At 43.9% G+C, this 12,944-nt stretch overlaps 1 protein-coding gene across 50 annotated transcripts in view; it reads right to left on the bottom strand.

Annotated features, from left to right (window-relative positions):
* Nucleotides 1–12,944, bottom strand: part of IL12RB2 (interleukin 12 receptor subunit beta 2) — a 94,786-nt gene that overhangs the window by 22,454 nt on the left and 59,388 nt on the right. For 48 of the 50 annotated variants that reach the window (XR_010117453.1, XM_063625226.1, XM_063625228.1 and 45 more), the window contains 3 exons: nucleotides 10,072–10,170; nucleotides 9,825–9,983; nucleotides 2,217–2,354 (listed from right to left, as the gene is read on the bottom strand). Coding sequence is in view for 49 of the 50 variants with exons in the window: in XM_063625226.1 (XP_063481296.1) it covers nucleotides 2,217–2,354; nucleotides 9,825–9,983; nucleotides 10,072–10,170 (396 nt within the window). In the remaining variant the exon portion in view is untranslated. The remainder of the gene's footprint in view (nucleotides 1–2,216; nucleotides 2,355–9,824; nucleotides 9,984–10,071; nucleotides 10,171–12,944) is intronic. The other 2 variants (XM_063625245.1, XM_063625246.1) reach the window with 1 other exon arrangement.

Raw genomic sequence — 12,944 nt, 5'->3', positions numbered from 1 at the left:
AGTGAGCAGGAGGAGCCAGAGGCCAGAGACCTGTTAGGGCTCATGAGAAGTGTCAACAGGGCTGAACAGGGAAGTTAATGGAGGTAACCTTTTTTCTACCCCATACAATCAGGAGGATCTGGCCTTCCTTTGTTTTTAAATTGAGATGGGGTCTTGCTATGTTGCCCAGGCTGGTGTGGAACTCCTGTGTTCAATCAATCCTCCCACCTTGGCCTCCCAAAATGCTAAGATTATAGGTGGGAGCCACGGCAATTGGCCAAATCTCACGTTTCTTCAGCATCTGCTTTCCTTTCTGGGCAGATGGAACAAGTTTGGAGTAAAACCAGCAGCAAGATGCTGAGTCCTTTTTTGTTTTTAATTTTTTTCATTTTTGAGACAGAGTCTCGCTCTGTCACCCAGGCTGGAGTGCAGTGGTGCGATCTCAGCTCCCTGCAGCCTCTGCCTCCTGGGTTCAAGCGATTCTCTTGCCTCAGCCTCCTGAGTAGCTGGGATTACAGGCATGGGCCACCACTCCTGGCTAATTTTTGTCTGGGTCCTTAATCCACATTAATCGAGCAAGTTAACTTTCTTTTCTTTTTTTGAAACATAGTCTCACTCTGTCGCCCAGGCTGGAGCGCAGTGGCGCGATCTCGGCTCACTGCAAGCTCCACCTCCCGGGTTCACGCCATTCTCCCGCCTCAGCCTCCCGAGTAGCCGGGACTACAGGCACCCGCCACCATGCCCGGCTAATTTTTTTGTATTTTTTTAGTAGAGACGAGGTTTCACCATGTTAGCCAGGATGGTCTCGATCTCCTGACCTCGTGATCCGCCCGCCTCGGCCTCCCAAAGTGCTGGGATTACAGAGAGGAGCTACCGTGCCCGGCCGCAAGTTAACTTTCATGGGAGTGCTGGGGAGATGAGAAGAAGTCTTGTCAATTTCCCAGTGGAGAGTTTCCTGGCATAGAACAACAAAGTCTCTTGAATGATCAACTTGATGCTTCATGTCACAAAGCAAGAACAGCTTGTTTTATGCTTAGAGCAGATGCAAATGAGCATTGCTAGAGAGAACAGCGTGACTTAGTTGGCAGAGGGAAGCCCATGCTAGCTGGGTCACTTATTCATCAGACTCAAATTTAACTTAAGCACCTCAAATCTGAGTTTGATTTGTAGTTCTGCCACTTACCACTTCCATGACCTTGGGTAATCTTTCTGTACCACCTTAGTCCCCTCACTTTAAAAAGGCATGATAATCCTTCATTTTTAAATTCATTTCATATTGAGTGTCTGGTAGGATGGGGTAGGTATAACCATGTAATTTTGTTAAGGAAATATTAGCAAAAGTATATGTTATAGGTTGAACTGGGTGATCCTCAAATTTGTATGTTGAAGTCCTAAACCCCCAGCCTCAGAATGTGACCTCATTTGAAATTAGGATCATTGCATATATAATTAAGATGAAGTCATACTGGAGTAGAGTGGGCCCCTAATCCAATACGACTGGTGTCCTTATAAGAAGGAGACACATGGAGAATGCCAGATGAAAGCAGAGACCTACAAGCCAAGTAATATCAATGACTACCTGCAAATTACTGGAAAAGAGGAGAGAGGTCTGGAATAGATTCTCTCTCATAGCCCTCCGAAAGAACCAACCCTGCTGACACCTTGATCTTGGACTTCTAGCCTCTAGAACTGTGAGACAATAGATTTCTCTTGATTAGGCCACTCAGTTTGTGGTGCTTCGTTACAGCAGCCCCAGCAAATTAATGTAGTACACAAAGCGCATAACAGAATGACTGTTGCATATGCAATAGCTGCTGTTGTTATTGTTGATGTGATTCTCACCATTTGTGGAACAGATACTTAATAAGCAAGTACTGTGTGCTGGCCACCATGCTAGGCCTCGAAGACAGAGGTAAACAGGTATCAGTCCTTGCCTACAGGATTCAGAGTTTTGAGTAGGAGTTAAATGTAAGTGCATTATGTAAGGAGCATTTGGGAAGGCTTCCTGAAGGAGGAAGGATTTCTGATGAATTTTGAAACGTGAGTAGACACTGTCTCCAAGAAGATAGTAGAGTGGTAAAGCATTCTATTTAGGAGAAACAGCAAGTGTAAAGTGACAGCAAGAAAGTTATTAGTGAATTAAAGAAAATCTGATTATCTCTCTACCAAATGTAATAGGAGTGCATGCCTGTGCAAGAATCCAGGGTAGGCTCATCATCCTTAACATTGCCTCTTACCTTGCAGACAAAATTCCCTCTCATTTCCGTGGGAACTTTCGCCAGCAGCTGTCAGAGCTGTCATCCACAGGACATATGTCACTCGGGGCTGCAGGCTGTTTATTGGATGTGAATTTTGGGAGACTCTATAGGGAATTTCTGAAAGGAAGATAAAGGAAGAAAGGCACGTATTTAAAGGATATGGCTTTTAATGTAGGCTTCTACTCATTTTTACTGTTTAATGCTTCATTTAATTTGGAAGGAAAAAGCATTTTGCCATTTTAAAATAGTCCAAATTCCTCAGTACTTAATACCTTAATAGGCCCTAGACATTGTCATTTATGGACATCTCACTCCACAGCATATCAAACAAATTATTTTTTTGTAGTAAAATCTGTTATTTTTACTTTATTTTCTAATTTTCTTTTTTTTTGTATTTTGTGGTAAAATCTTTTGAATAAATTTTTGTTATTTTGCTTTTGAAAATATTTAGCTATAGTTAACTCCCTTTATTTCCAATGATGATAATATTTCTAGTATTTATCAGGCTTATTTGGGAGTTCTGGAGGAGAAATGTTAAATTTACAAATTGTTTTCAAGGCTATGAAACTTTTTTTTTTTTTTTGAGACAGGGTCTTTGTCTGTCGCCCAGGCTGGAGAGCAGTGATGCGATCCTGGCTCACTGCAACCTCCGCCTCCTGGGTTCAAGCAATTCTCCTGCCTCAGCTTCCCAAGTAGCTGGGACTACAGTTATGTGCCACCATGCCCAGCTAATTTTTGTATTTTTATCAGTGATGGGGTTTCACCATGTTGGCCAGGCTGGTCTTGAACTCCTGGCCTCAAGTAATCTGCCTGCCTCAGCCTCCCAAAATGCTGGATTACAAGTGTGAGTCACTGCGTCCGGCCTGTTATGAAATTTTGTATTTTGTATTTTTTTTTTTTTTTTTGAGATGGAGTTTTGCTCTGTTGCCCAGGCTAGAGTGCAGTGGCACGATCTTGGCTCACTGTAACCTCTGCCTCCTAAGTTCAAGCAATTCTTCTGCCTCAGCCTCCCAAGTAGCTGGGACTACAGGTGTGTGCCACCACGCCTGGCTAATTTTGTATTTTTAGTAGAGATGGGGTTTCACCATGTTGGCCAGGCTGATCTTGAAATCCTGGCCTCAAGTGATCTGCCCACCTCAGCCTCCCAAAGTGCTGGGATTATAGGCGTGAGCCCCCACACCCAGCCTATGTAAGTTTAACAATTAATGAAACAGACATTAACTTTTTTTTTTTTTTTGACACGGAGTCTTGCTCTGTCACCCAGGCTGGAGTGCAGTGATACGATCTTGGCTCACTGCAACCTCTGCCTCCCGAGTTCAAGCAATTCTTCAGCCTCAGCCTCCTGAGTAACTGGGATTATAGGCACGTGCCACCATACTCGGCTAAGTTTTGTATTTTTAGTAGAGATGGGGTTTCACCATGTTGGCCAGGCTGGTCTCGAACTCCTGACCTCGTGATCCGCCCGCCTTGGCCTCCCAAAGTGCTGGGATTACAGGCATGAGCCACAGCACCTGGCCTCACTTAACATTTTTAAACTTTGATTTTGCACTTTTCCATTTGTAGGTTCTAGGCCCTGAGCTTAATGAGGATCTTCAGTCTGACATAAAATCATTAAACACTAGAGCACCGATACCCAGATTTATTTGGCAGCTGTAAACTTAGATTACCAGTTCCTTATGTTCTCAACACCCCTGCAGTTTTCTCTGTAGGGAAGATTTTGTGTTTTGAGTAATACACTGATGCTGTTTTTTTAATCTAAGAAACATGAGTGTAGGCAGCCTGTAATGAATAGACAATCTCCAGTGGCCTGCTGGGTTTGGATTTTGGAATGACCTTTCAGAAGCTGGGGAGGATGGCAGAGTCAAGGCCAGCACTCTAGCAGAAGTAGCCTGTGTCAACTAAAAACAAAATAGACAAATTTCAATAGGTGTTTTTTGTTTTTTTTTTTTTAAGATGGAGTCTCGCTCTGTCACCCAGGCTAGAGTGCAATGGCACAATCTCGGCTCACTGCAACCTGAGTTCAAGCAATTCTCCCACCGTGGCCTCCCGAGTAGTTGGGATTACAGGCATCTGCCATCATGCCTGGTTGATTTTTGTATTTTTGTAGAGATGGAGTTTCACCACGTTGGTCGGGCTGGTCTTGAAATCCCGACCTCAGGTGATCCGCCTGCCTCAGCCTCCCAAAGTGCTGGGACTACAGGCATGAACCACCACACCCCGCCGAGTTTCAGTTGGTTTTGAGGTTCATTTTGCCAACTTTGAGGTTGAGGTTGAAAAAGAAACACAAATTACAATAGGATCTGTGACCTATGCTGAGGACCTCAATATTTAAAAAGGAAAGAGAGGGGAAACTGGGACAGGAAAAAATGGGTGGGGGGTGGGGAAGATAGGCAGTGAGGCAAAGTGGTCTTGTGAGCCTTTGATTAGCACTCAGTGAATCTACATTTTACATGTGAAAGGAGGGGTAAAGGGTCAATTATGCATTTTTTTCTGGAACTCAGTAAATCTATATTTGACATAAAGCAAGCATATGAAGTTACAGCTATCTGTTTGGTAACAAAAGAAAGGCAGTTTTTGCATGACTCAGCTCCCAAGCTTATCTTTTCTTCTGGCATAGTGAGTTTGGGGTCTTGAGATTTTATTTTCCTTTCACACCTGCTAGCTCATTGAGATGACTTCATCTGTGCTGGTGATCACAGGGAAAACTAGAACTCAGCATCATATATTCAGCATATACTGGCTCACAAACTCCGGGGCAAGTCAGAGATGTCTTGCATGCTGAATTTATTTCAACAGTCATAAATATGAGTGCCTACACTGGACAAGGCACTGACAATACAAAAGCATAGAATCTGCCTCAAAGAGTCCACTATCTAATGGGGAAAAGAGACCCCTTCCATTATCCCATCCCTGCTTACTATGGGTAATCAGCAAGATGAAGTCCTATAATATTACCTCTACTCCACCCAAAGGGGTTGAGGCCCATGCAGATAATTTATTCACCATGAATATCACAGAATTTCTATATTTTACATCCTGTTGAGAAAAGTCCTTGTGGAAAATTCTCAAGTCTACTCTAGCCTGGTGAGATTGCTTGCGTAGACTTAAGCTATATGATTGGGCTTAAAAAGCCCTTTCTCTATTCCTAACGCAGGGGATTAAAAAATTAATTTTCGAGAGACCTTCTGTTCCTCCTGCTGCAGCAAAACATCAGCAAGCGTCAGGGAATCAACTGTCCAACTGTGTGAGGGCATCCTTAACTCTGGGAGTGAAATGAGATATTGGAACAGAAGGGAAGGGATTTGTATGGGTTGCTGGGCCAATAAAGTTTATCCACACACACACACACACACACGCGCACACACACACACACGCATACATATTAGAAGAACAAAAACAGAAGCTCTATGGGAAGAGGCAGTGAGGAAGATGATGGTGTCAGCAGTTTGGTTGGCAAAATAGGCTGAGTTGTGTAATAGGAGAAAGAAGTCAAGAAGTCAAGCAGGAAATACCAGTCCTGCTCCCTCTGGGCTGTGATCTCTGGCGGAGATAAAAGAGGCCATTCAATCTTTGGCAGTCTGAAAACTTACACTCAGGGTGGTTCAATGATAAAGGCACCAGTGTAGGGAGATGTGATAGTTGCCAGTTATTGGAAAGGCTGTAGATAGGAAGGTCAAGTGGTGCTAGACAAAACAGCTGCACTGCTATTGGAAACAAGTTTTTAACGATTGGATTTAACAAAGGGTAGAGTGGTATTCAGCTGTTCATTTTTATGAAGCACCTACCATGTGTCTGCCTGTATTCTAGGTATGAGGAGACGATGGTGAGCAAATGCCATGGCTTCTTCCCTTAAGATGCTTAGAGACTGTTGGCAAAGACTACTAGGTAGTAGCAAAGTATAATGTGTTCTCCAGTAGAAAAATGTGCTGGCCGGCCAGGCGCGGTGGCTCACGCCTGTAATCCCAGCACTTTGGGAAGCCAAGGTGGGTGGATCACGAGGTCAAGAGATCGAGACCATCCTGGCTAACACGCTGAAACCCCATCTCTACTAAAAATACAAAAAATCAGCCAGGCGTGGTGGTGGCGCCTGTAATCCCAGCTACTCAGGAGGCTGAGGCAGGAGAATGGCATGAACCCGGGAGGCAGAGCTTGCAGTAAGCCGAGATCGCACCACTGCACTCCAGCCTGGGTGACAGAGTGAGACTCTGTCTCAAAAAAAAAAAAAAAAAAAAAAGAGAAAAGAAAAATGTGCTGGCCATGGCTCTACTGGTGCACATGGCAATATGGACAAGCTTCCAGAGGAGTGGCTGTGCACAGAACCACCCATATAACTCACTACAATCCAGATACCTGGGTTCCTCCCTGGCTCTACACCTTACCTCCTCTGCCAAGGCAGGTCCTTCATTTTTTGCCCTTACCATGTTCCACATGTGCCGTTAATACTGCTGCCTGGTCAATGGTGCTGAAACACCAGTAAGATGGGGCCATCAAAGCAGAACACCTTCCTGCTTTGCCTTTCTCTCTCCTCCTCAACCTACCACCTCCTACCACTCTCTAGAAAGTGCCCTTGTGAATTCACCAATGATTTCTGGTTGCCAAATGCAATAAGTAGTTGTCAGTCCTTGATTATGACAGTTATATCCCTTTTGTGTACTTCTCCTTTTTATTTTTTACTCTTTGAGACAGAGTCCATCTCTGTTGCCCAGGCTGGAGTGCAGTGGTGCAATTTCAGCTTACTGCAACCTCTGCCTCTTGGGCTCAGTGATCCTCACACCTCAGCCTCCCGAGTAGCTGGGACTGCAGGCGCACACCACCATGCCTGGCTAATTTTTTGTAATTTTGGTAGAGACAGGCTTTCACCATGTTGCCCAGGCTGGTCTTGACCTATTGGGCTGAAACGATCTGCCCACCTCAGCCTCCCAAAGTGCTGTGATTACAGGCATGAGCCACCATGCCCAGCCTCCTTTTGTGTACTTTTCTATCTCCCTCATAGACTGTGAGCTTGTCGAAGATAGGGAATAGGTTTTTGTTTTGTTTTGTTTTGTTTTTTTTTGAGACAGAGTCTCGCTCTGTTACCTAGGCTGGAGTGCAATGGCACGATCTTGGCTCACTGCAACCTCCACCTCCTGGGTTCAAGTGATTCTCTTGCCTCAACCTCCCGAGTAGCTGGGATTACATGCGCCCGCCACAACGCCCAGCTAATTTTTGTATTTTTAGTAGAGACAGGGTTTCACCATGTTGGTCAGGCTGGTCTCAAACTCCTGATCTCGTGATCCGCCCGCCTCGGCCACCCAAAGTGCTGGGATTACAGGCATGAGCCACCGTGCCCGGCAGGGAATAGGGATACTTACTGAATTAAATGGAAATTTAACCTAAACTAGTATAAAATAGGACTGTGAATCTGCACTCTCCCTCCCCTTTTAGCTTATTTTTAAATACCCTTATGCAGGCTTTAGAGTCATCAGATTTGTGACAAAATAAGGAAGGCATTTTCTTCAACATCCACAAGAGCAGCTTTAAGAATCAACAGACTCAAGAGACTTTGACTATTAAAGTAGACGGCTTACTGCTAAAAAAAAAAAAAAAAAAAAAAAAAAAGAGGCTGGGCTGGGTGGCTCATGCCTGGAATCTCAGCACTGTGGGAGGCCAAGGCAGACAGATCACCTGAGGTTAGGTGTTCAAGACCAGCCTGGCCAACATGGTGAAACCCCTCTTCTACTAACAATACAAAAATCAGCAGGAGGGCATGGTGGCACATGTCTGTAATCCCAGCTACTCAGGAGGCTGAGGCAGGAGAATCACCTGAACTGGGGAGGTAGAGGTTGCAGTGAGCCGAGATCGTGCCATTGCACTCCAGCCTAGGCAACAGAGCAAGGCTCCATATTAAAAAAAAAAAAAAAAGAATCAACAGACCATGTGGTTGCAAACAGGTATCTCAATTTAAACTCTGCCAAAATGAAAGTTATTTGGGGGACAAATTTCACATGAGGAATTCCAGATGGCTTAAGAAGAGATCCATTGATTCCTTACCTCTTGGGGTGCATTTCAGAACTGACTTACTCTGGGACAAGTCCAGGGAGAAGCAGTTCTGATCAGTGATATGTTCTGTTTATCAATGGTGGATTTGTTCAACAAATGACCGTAAGCCCTTATGATGCCATACTACAGAGATGATAAAAAAGAATGACATAAGTTCACATGGATGGATGTAGAAAAGTCTCTAGCATGTATTACTGAGAGGTAAAAGCAAGGTATAGATCAGAATATTGAAAAAGATCTCAACTTTATTCTTGTATATGCATCAATTGTTTTTTTCTGGAAGAATACACAAGGGATTGTTAACAGCCTAAGTGTGAAGGGAAGACGAATTTTCTTTTTATATCTTTCTGAACTATTTTTATGTTTTAGTATTATTTATATAATAAAAATTAACCAGCTTTTAAAGTCACACTGTGGACCTCTTAAAGTCAAGAGAGAAGACAAACTCCTAAAGCTTCCCAGGTGAAAATCACCCCTGCAGGCAGCTCTCTGGCAGCTGCATCTTAGGGTGGCTTTGTTGCATTGTTCTTGGACCTACTAACTCTCATAAAGAAATACAAATGTTCCTTCTTTATGACAAATGTTCCTGAAAGCTAGCTGCTTACAAAATAAACAGAAGGTCAAGTCAAGAAAAACAAAAACTCTGAATAAATCAAAGATTGGAACATCAAGTGTGGCAAGTGACTTGGAGCTGTACATGAATGAGTGAGTGATCCATGACATCATTTGAGACAACACTCTAGCTAGAGTTTAATTGCTTTAGTTTTATACTTACAGAATAATTTTGGGCCATAAAGGGTTACTTAAACTGTATCATATTTTATCCATTTTAAGAAGAAAATAATATGCCATAATAGTAATTGCAAATGTGGGGATTTAAAAGTTCTCCAGATGCATTTCTTGTGAACCTCAAGGCCTATACAGGATTGGCGGGGCGCTATGGCCCACGCCTGTAATCCCAGCACTTTGGGAGGCCGAGGTAGGCAAATCACCTGAGCCCAGGAGTTGGAGACCAGCCTGGACAACACAGGGAGACTCTGTCTTTACAAAACATTAAAAAATTAGCTGGACATGGTGGCATGCACCTGTAGTTCCCACTACTTGGGAGGCTGAGGCAGGAGGATTGCTTGAGCCCAGGGAGGTCAAGGCTGCAGTGATCTGTGATTGCACCACTGCACTCAGCCTGGGCAACAGAGTGAGGCACTGTCTCAAAAAAACAAAGAAGTCTATACAGTATTGAAGTGACTTGTTTGTTGAAATGCTGTCTCTCCATATGAGTAAGCACCTTAAGAACTAGTCCATTTACTTCATTTCTGTATCTTTAGCAATTTGCTTGGCACATAACACATATTCAGTAACTTCCTGTTTGTGTGTTTAGATGTCTTTTCTAATTCTTCATTCAGTTAACTTTACAGGTATTTATGCATTACTTGCTATATGCCAGGCATTGCGCTAGCACACGTGTGTAGAAGTGCACGCACACTCCCTTTGTTTTCCTGACATCCAAACAAGAAGGCCCCACTCACTGCATTTGGTTCTCACACATACCACAGAGCTGAGGCTGGGAGTTGGAGTCCCGTTCCTTCCAGTATATCCTGTAATGGACGAGGCAGCCCATTTGCTCCTGAACTGGAATGCTGTTCCATGAAATTAAAATGCTCCCCTTTTCCTCTGTGATGGCATTAATGTGGGGGCCACTCAGTGGTGCTGTAAAGTAGGGCACAGGAGGCTTCTGTCACCCTCCAAATCCAAATCATTAAAGCTAAAGCAAAATTTGTATGGTCCCAAGACTCACCTTTGGGCTTAGAGTTACCCAGGATGGAGCTGCATCCTCCTTGATCCCCTGAGAGTGCATACACACGGATTTCATAACAGACGTAGGATTTTATGTTCTCTGCAAGAAAAAGGGAATTCCCATAACAGCCGTGCCATTACTGTGAGTCACTAAAGGAGCCATTTTATTATCTAATACAAATGCTTTCAAGGTGTTTCTTGCCTTGTCCTGGTTTAAAGATGGTTCAAGCACAGTCTGGACTGATGACCTGTGTTACAAATTCTCAGCATCTGATTTGCCATGACGTTGGCTTCTGGAAGTTACTGCTCCCAACTTCAAAGGATGAGATCAACCAACCAACCAACCAACCAACCTGAGTTTCTTTCCATAAACAAACAGGATCACCGTGATTAAGAAAGAGACAAAAGCTATTTGAGTTCCAACACGGATTTAAATACAACCACACACACACACACACACACGCACCCAGACTGCTTTTGAAACAACAAAACAACTTGCCTTCAAGAAAAAAAAGCCTATGGCGTGAACCCGGGAGGCGGAGCTTGCAGTGAGCCAAGATTGTGCCACTGCACTCCAGCCTGGGTGACAGAGCAAGACTCCATCTCAAAAAAAAAAAAAAAAACCTTTGATTTCTACAAATAAAGCATTTGCTGTTTACAGGAAAGTGAGGCTGGAATTTTGCAGACATAGAACCTGAATGGCTTTTAGAATTCCGCGATGCTTATCAAGGTCTGACAGGGCAGATGACACACTAAGCCATAACTAACCGCGCGCTCTGGGTGCAATCCAACCCCTTGTTACCCCATCTCCTCTCCCTGTATGTTCCAGTTAGATTTCCGTTGCTTCCCAGCCTGGAAGATTTAAAAGGTACTTGGGAATGTTAATGCTCCTTCCTGGCTTTTAAAGCGCCACACTTTCAATTTTCTGTCAGTCATGAAGCTTATTGGCAAGTCTTTCTTCCCCACCAAAATTCCTTATTTCTATGAATCTCAGATTTCTACTACTTGTGAATAAAAGGCCCCTTTCATAGATACCTCTGCTGAAATACTTTTACATTTCAAATGAACATTTAAAGGAAAAAGAGATAAGTCCTACTAGGTAACTATAGTATCAGGGAGTCAAAGTAAGAACCCTATCCAGTATTGATTAATGCCCTGCCGATAGGTAGCCAGGGTCCCCTACGCTGACAGTTGATTAGGGTTTAACTTTTTTTTTTTCAGGAAGAATTATATCATAGAAAAATTTATTAAATTATGTGTGTTTTATATGAAAATCCATTGCCCATTAAATATTCCAGCAAATAGCACATAAAACTCAGTTGTGCAACCAGTGCTGTCAGAAGAGGCCATGACAAGATCAAAACACAGGCCATGGGTAAATTCCAGTTTGAGTTCATGAACCAAGTGAAGTGGAGAAGAGGACACAGTCAGCTTGGTATGGTAATCCAAAGATTCCTCATGGGTGGTATCGACACCAAGAAGCCCAAAGGGCAACATGGAATATGAAATCCTATTTAATGTGGGAGGGGCCAGTGAGTAGCTTTCAGCCCCCAGTGCCTGGATGTTCTGCCCCTAGTCGTGAAAGGGGCCAACCAACCACTGCCTCATGGAGGCATGGGAGTTCCACATGAGCTCCCTAGGCAGACGGTTCCGTTGTATTTTGCCACTCAAAATGTGAGCTCAGGGCAGAGGCCTTGGGAACTGCTGCATTAGAAGCGGTGGTTTATTTTTGTGAATGGCTCACCTTTAGTGGCGGGGGGAAGACAATGTGGTTCTGTAACTCAGCTGACACTTCCCTTTCCACCAAGAGTAGAGCCTACTAGCAAGCTTCTTCCCCAGTTCTGGCCTCAAGAACTCCTGTTTTACTGGCTGATTCTTGTATGAACACTCCCTAACAATATCTGCTCCCCACCTCAAAACCTTCTGTGGATGAAGCCCATACTCCTAAGACTTTTATTTCCTTTCTAGAGTCTGGCCGCAATTTCCAGACTCATTTCCCACCACTCCCATACATACATACATACCTAGCACCCTTCAGCAAAGTCCCTGCTTCCATGTTTATAAACCATCACTTAGGTGGTTTTTCTGCAGAAAGCTAATTTCACCTCTTAAGTGTGGGAGAAGGCAAACATTAAATGACCAGTAACGAGGAAGAAGAAGGCAGAAGAGGGTGGAAGAGGGCCCCCAACAACTCTAGGCGCAGGGAAGGTTTTCTAGACACCATGATGTTATGTATTTGTAAAAGGAGTGGCTCTATATGGTCAGAAGCAATTTCACCCAGACAGGACAGGGCTGGTCTCTAGCCTAGCCTCCACCGACCTATAAATCAGGAGCCGGGCTGTATACTGGCCCACTCCAAAATGTCCAAATCTGCCCCAGCATGGCTGGTGAAAATCAGTAACGAGTGATCTTACTGACTAGAGGAGGCCATTTTGAATTAATAATAACCATGAATTGCTTAATTTTTAAGTGTTTATTTCCAGACTGTAACATCAACATAAACTAATAGCTAACCAAGTGTTTCCAAGCAGGAGAACAACTTTAATTTAATTAAGTTATTTTATTCATATATATATACATATATATATATTTTTTTTAGATGGAGTCTCACTCTGTCACCCAGGCTGGAGTGCAATGGCATGATCTCGGCTCACTGCAATCTCCGCTTCCCGGGTTCAAGCAATTATCCTGCCTTAGCCTCCCAAGTAGCTGGATTATAGGTGCCCACCATCATGCCCAGCGAATGTTTGTAATTTTAGTAGGGATGGGGTTTCGCCATGTTGGCCAGGCTGGTCTTGAACTCCTGACCTCCGCCTCCCAAAGTGTTGGGATTACAGGCGTGAGCCACGGCGCCCAGCCTAGTATATTGATTTT

Source organism: Symphalangus syndactylus, chromosome 12 (genome assembly GCF_028878055.3).
Source record: "Symphalangus syndactylus isolate Jambi chromosome 12, NHGRI_mSymSyn1-v2.1_pri, whole genome shotgun sequence".
Lineage (NCBI taxonomy): Eukaryota > Metazoa > Chordata > Mammalia > Primates > Hylobatidae > Symphalangus > Symphalangus syndactylus.
The sequence above is the reverse complement of the archived record's forward strand: the minus strand, read 5'-3'. Positions and strand labels throughout refer to the sequence as shown.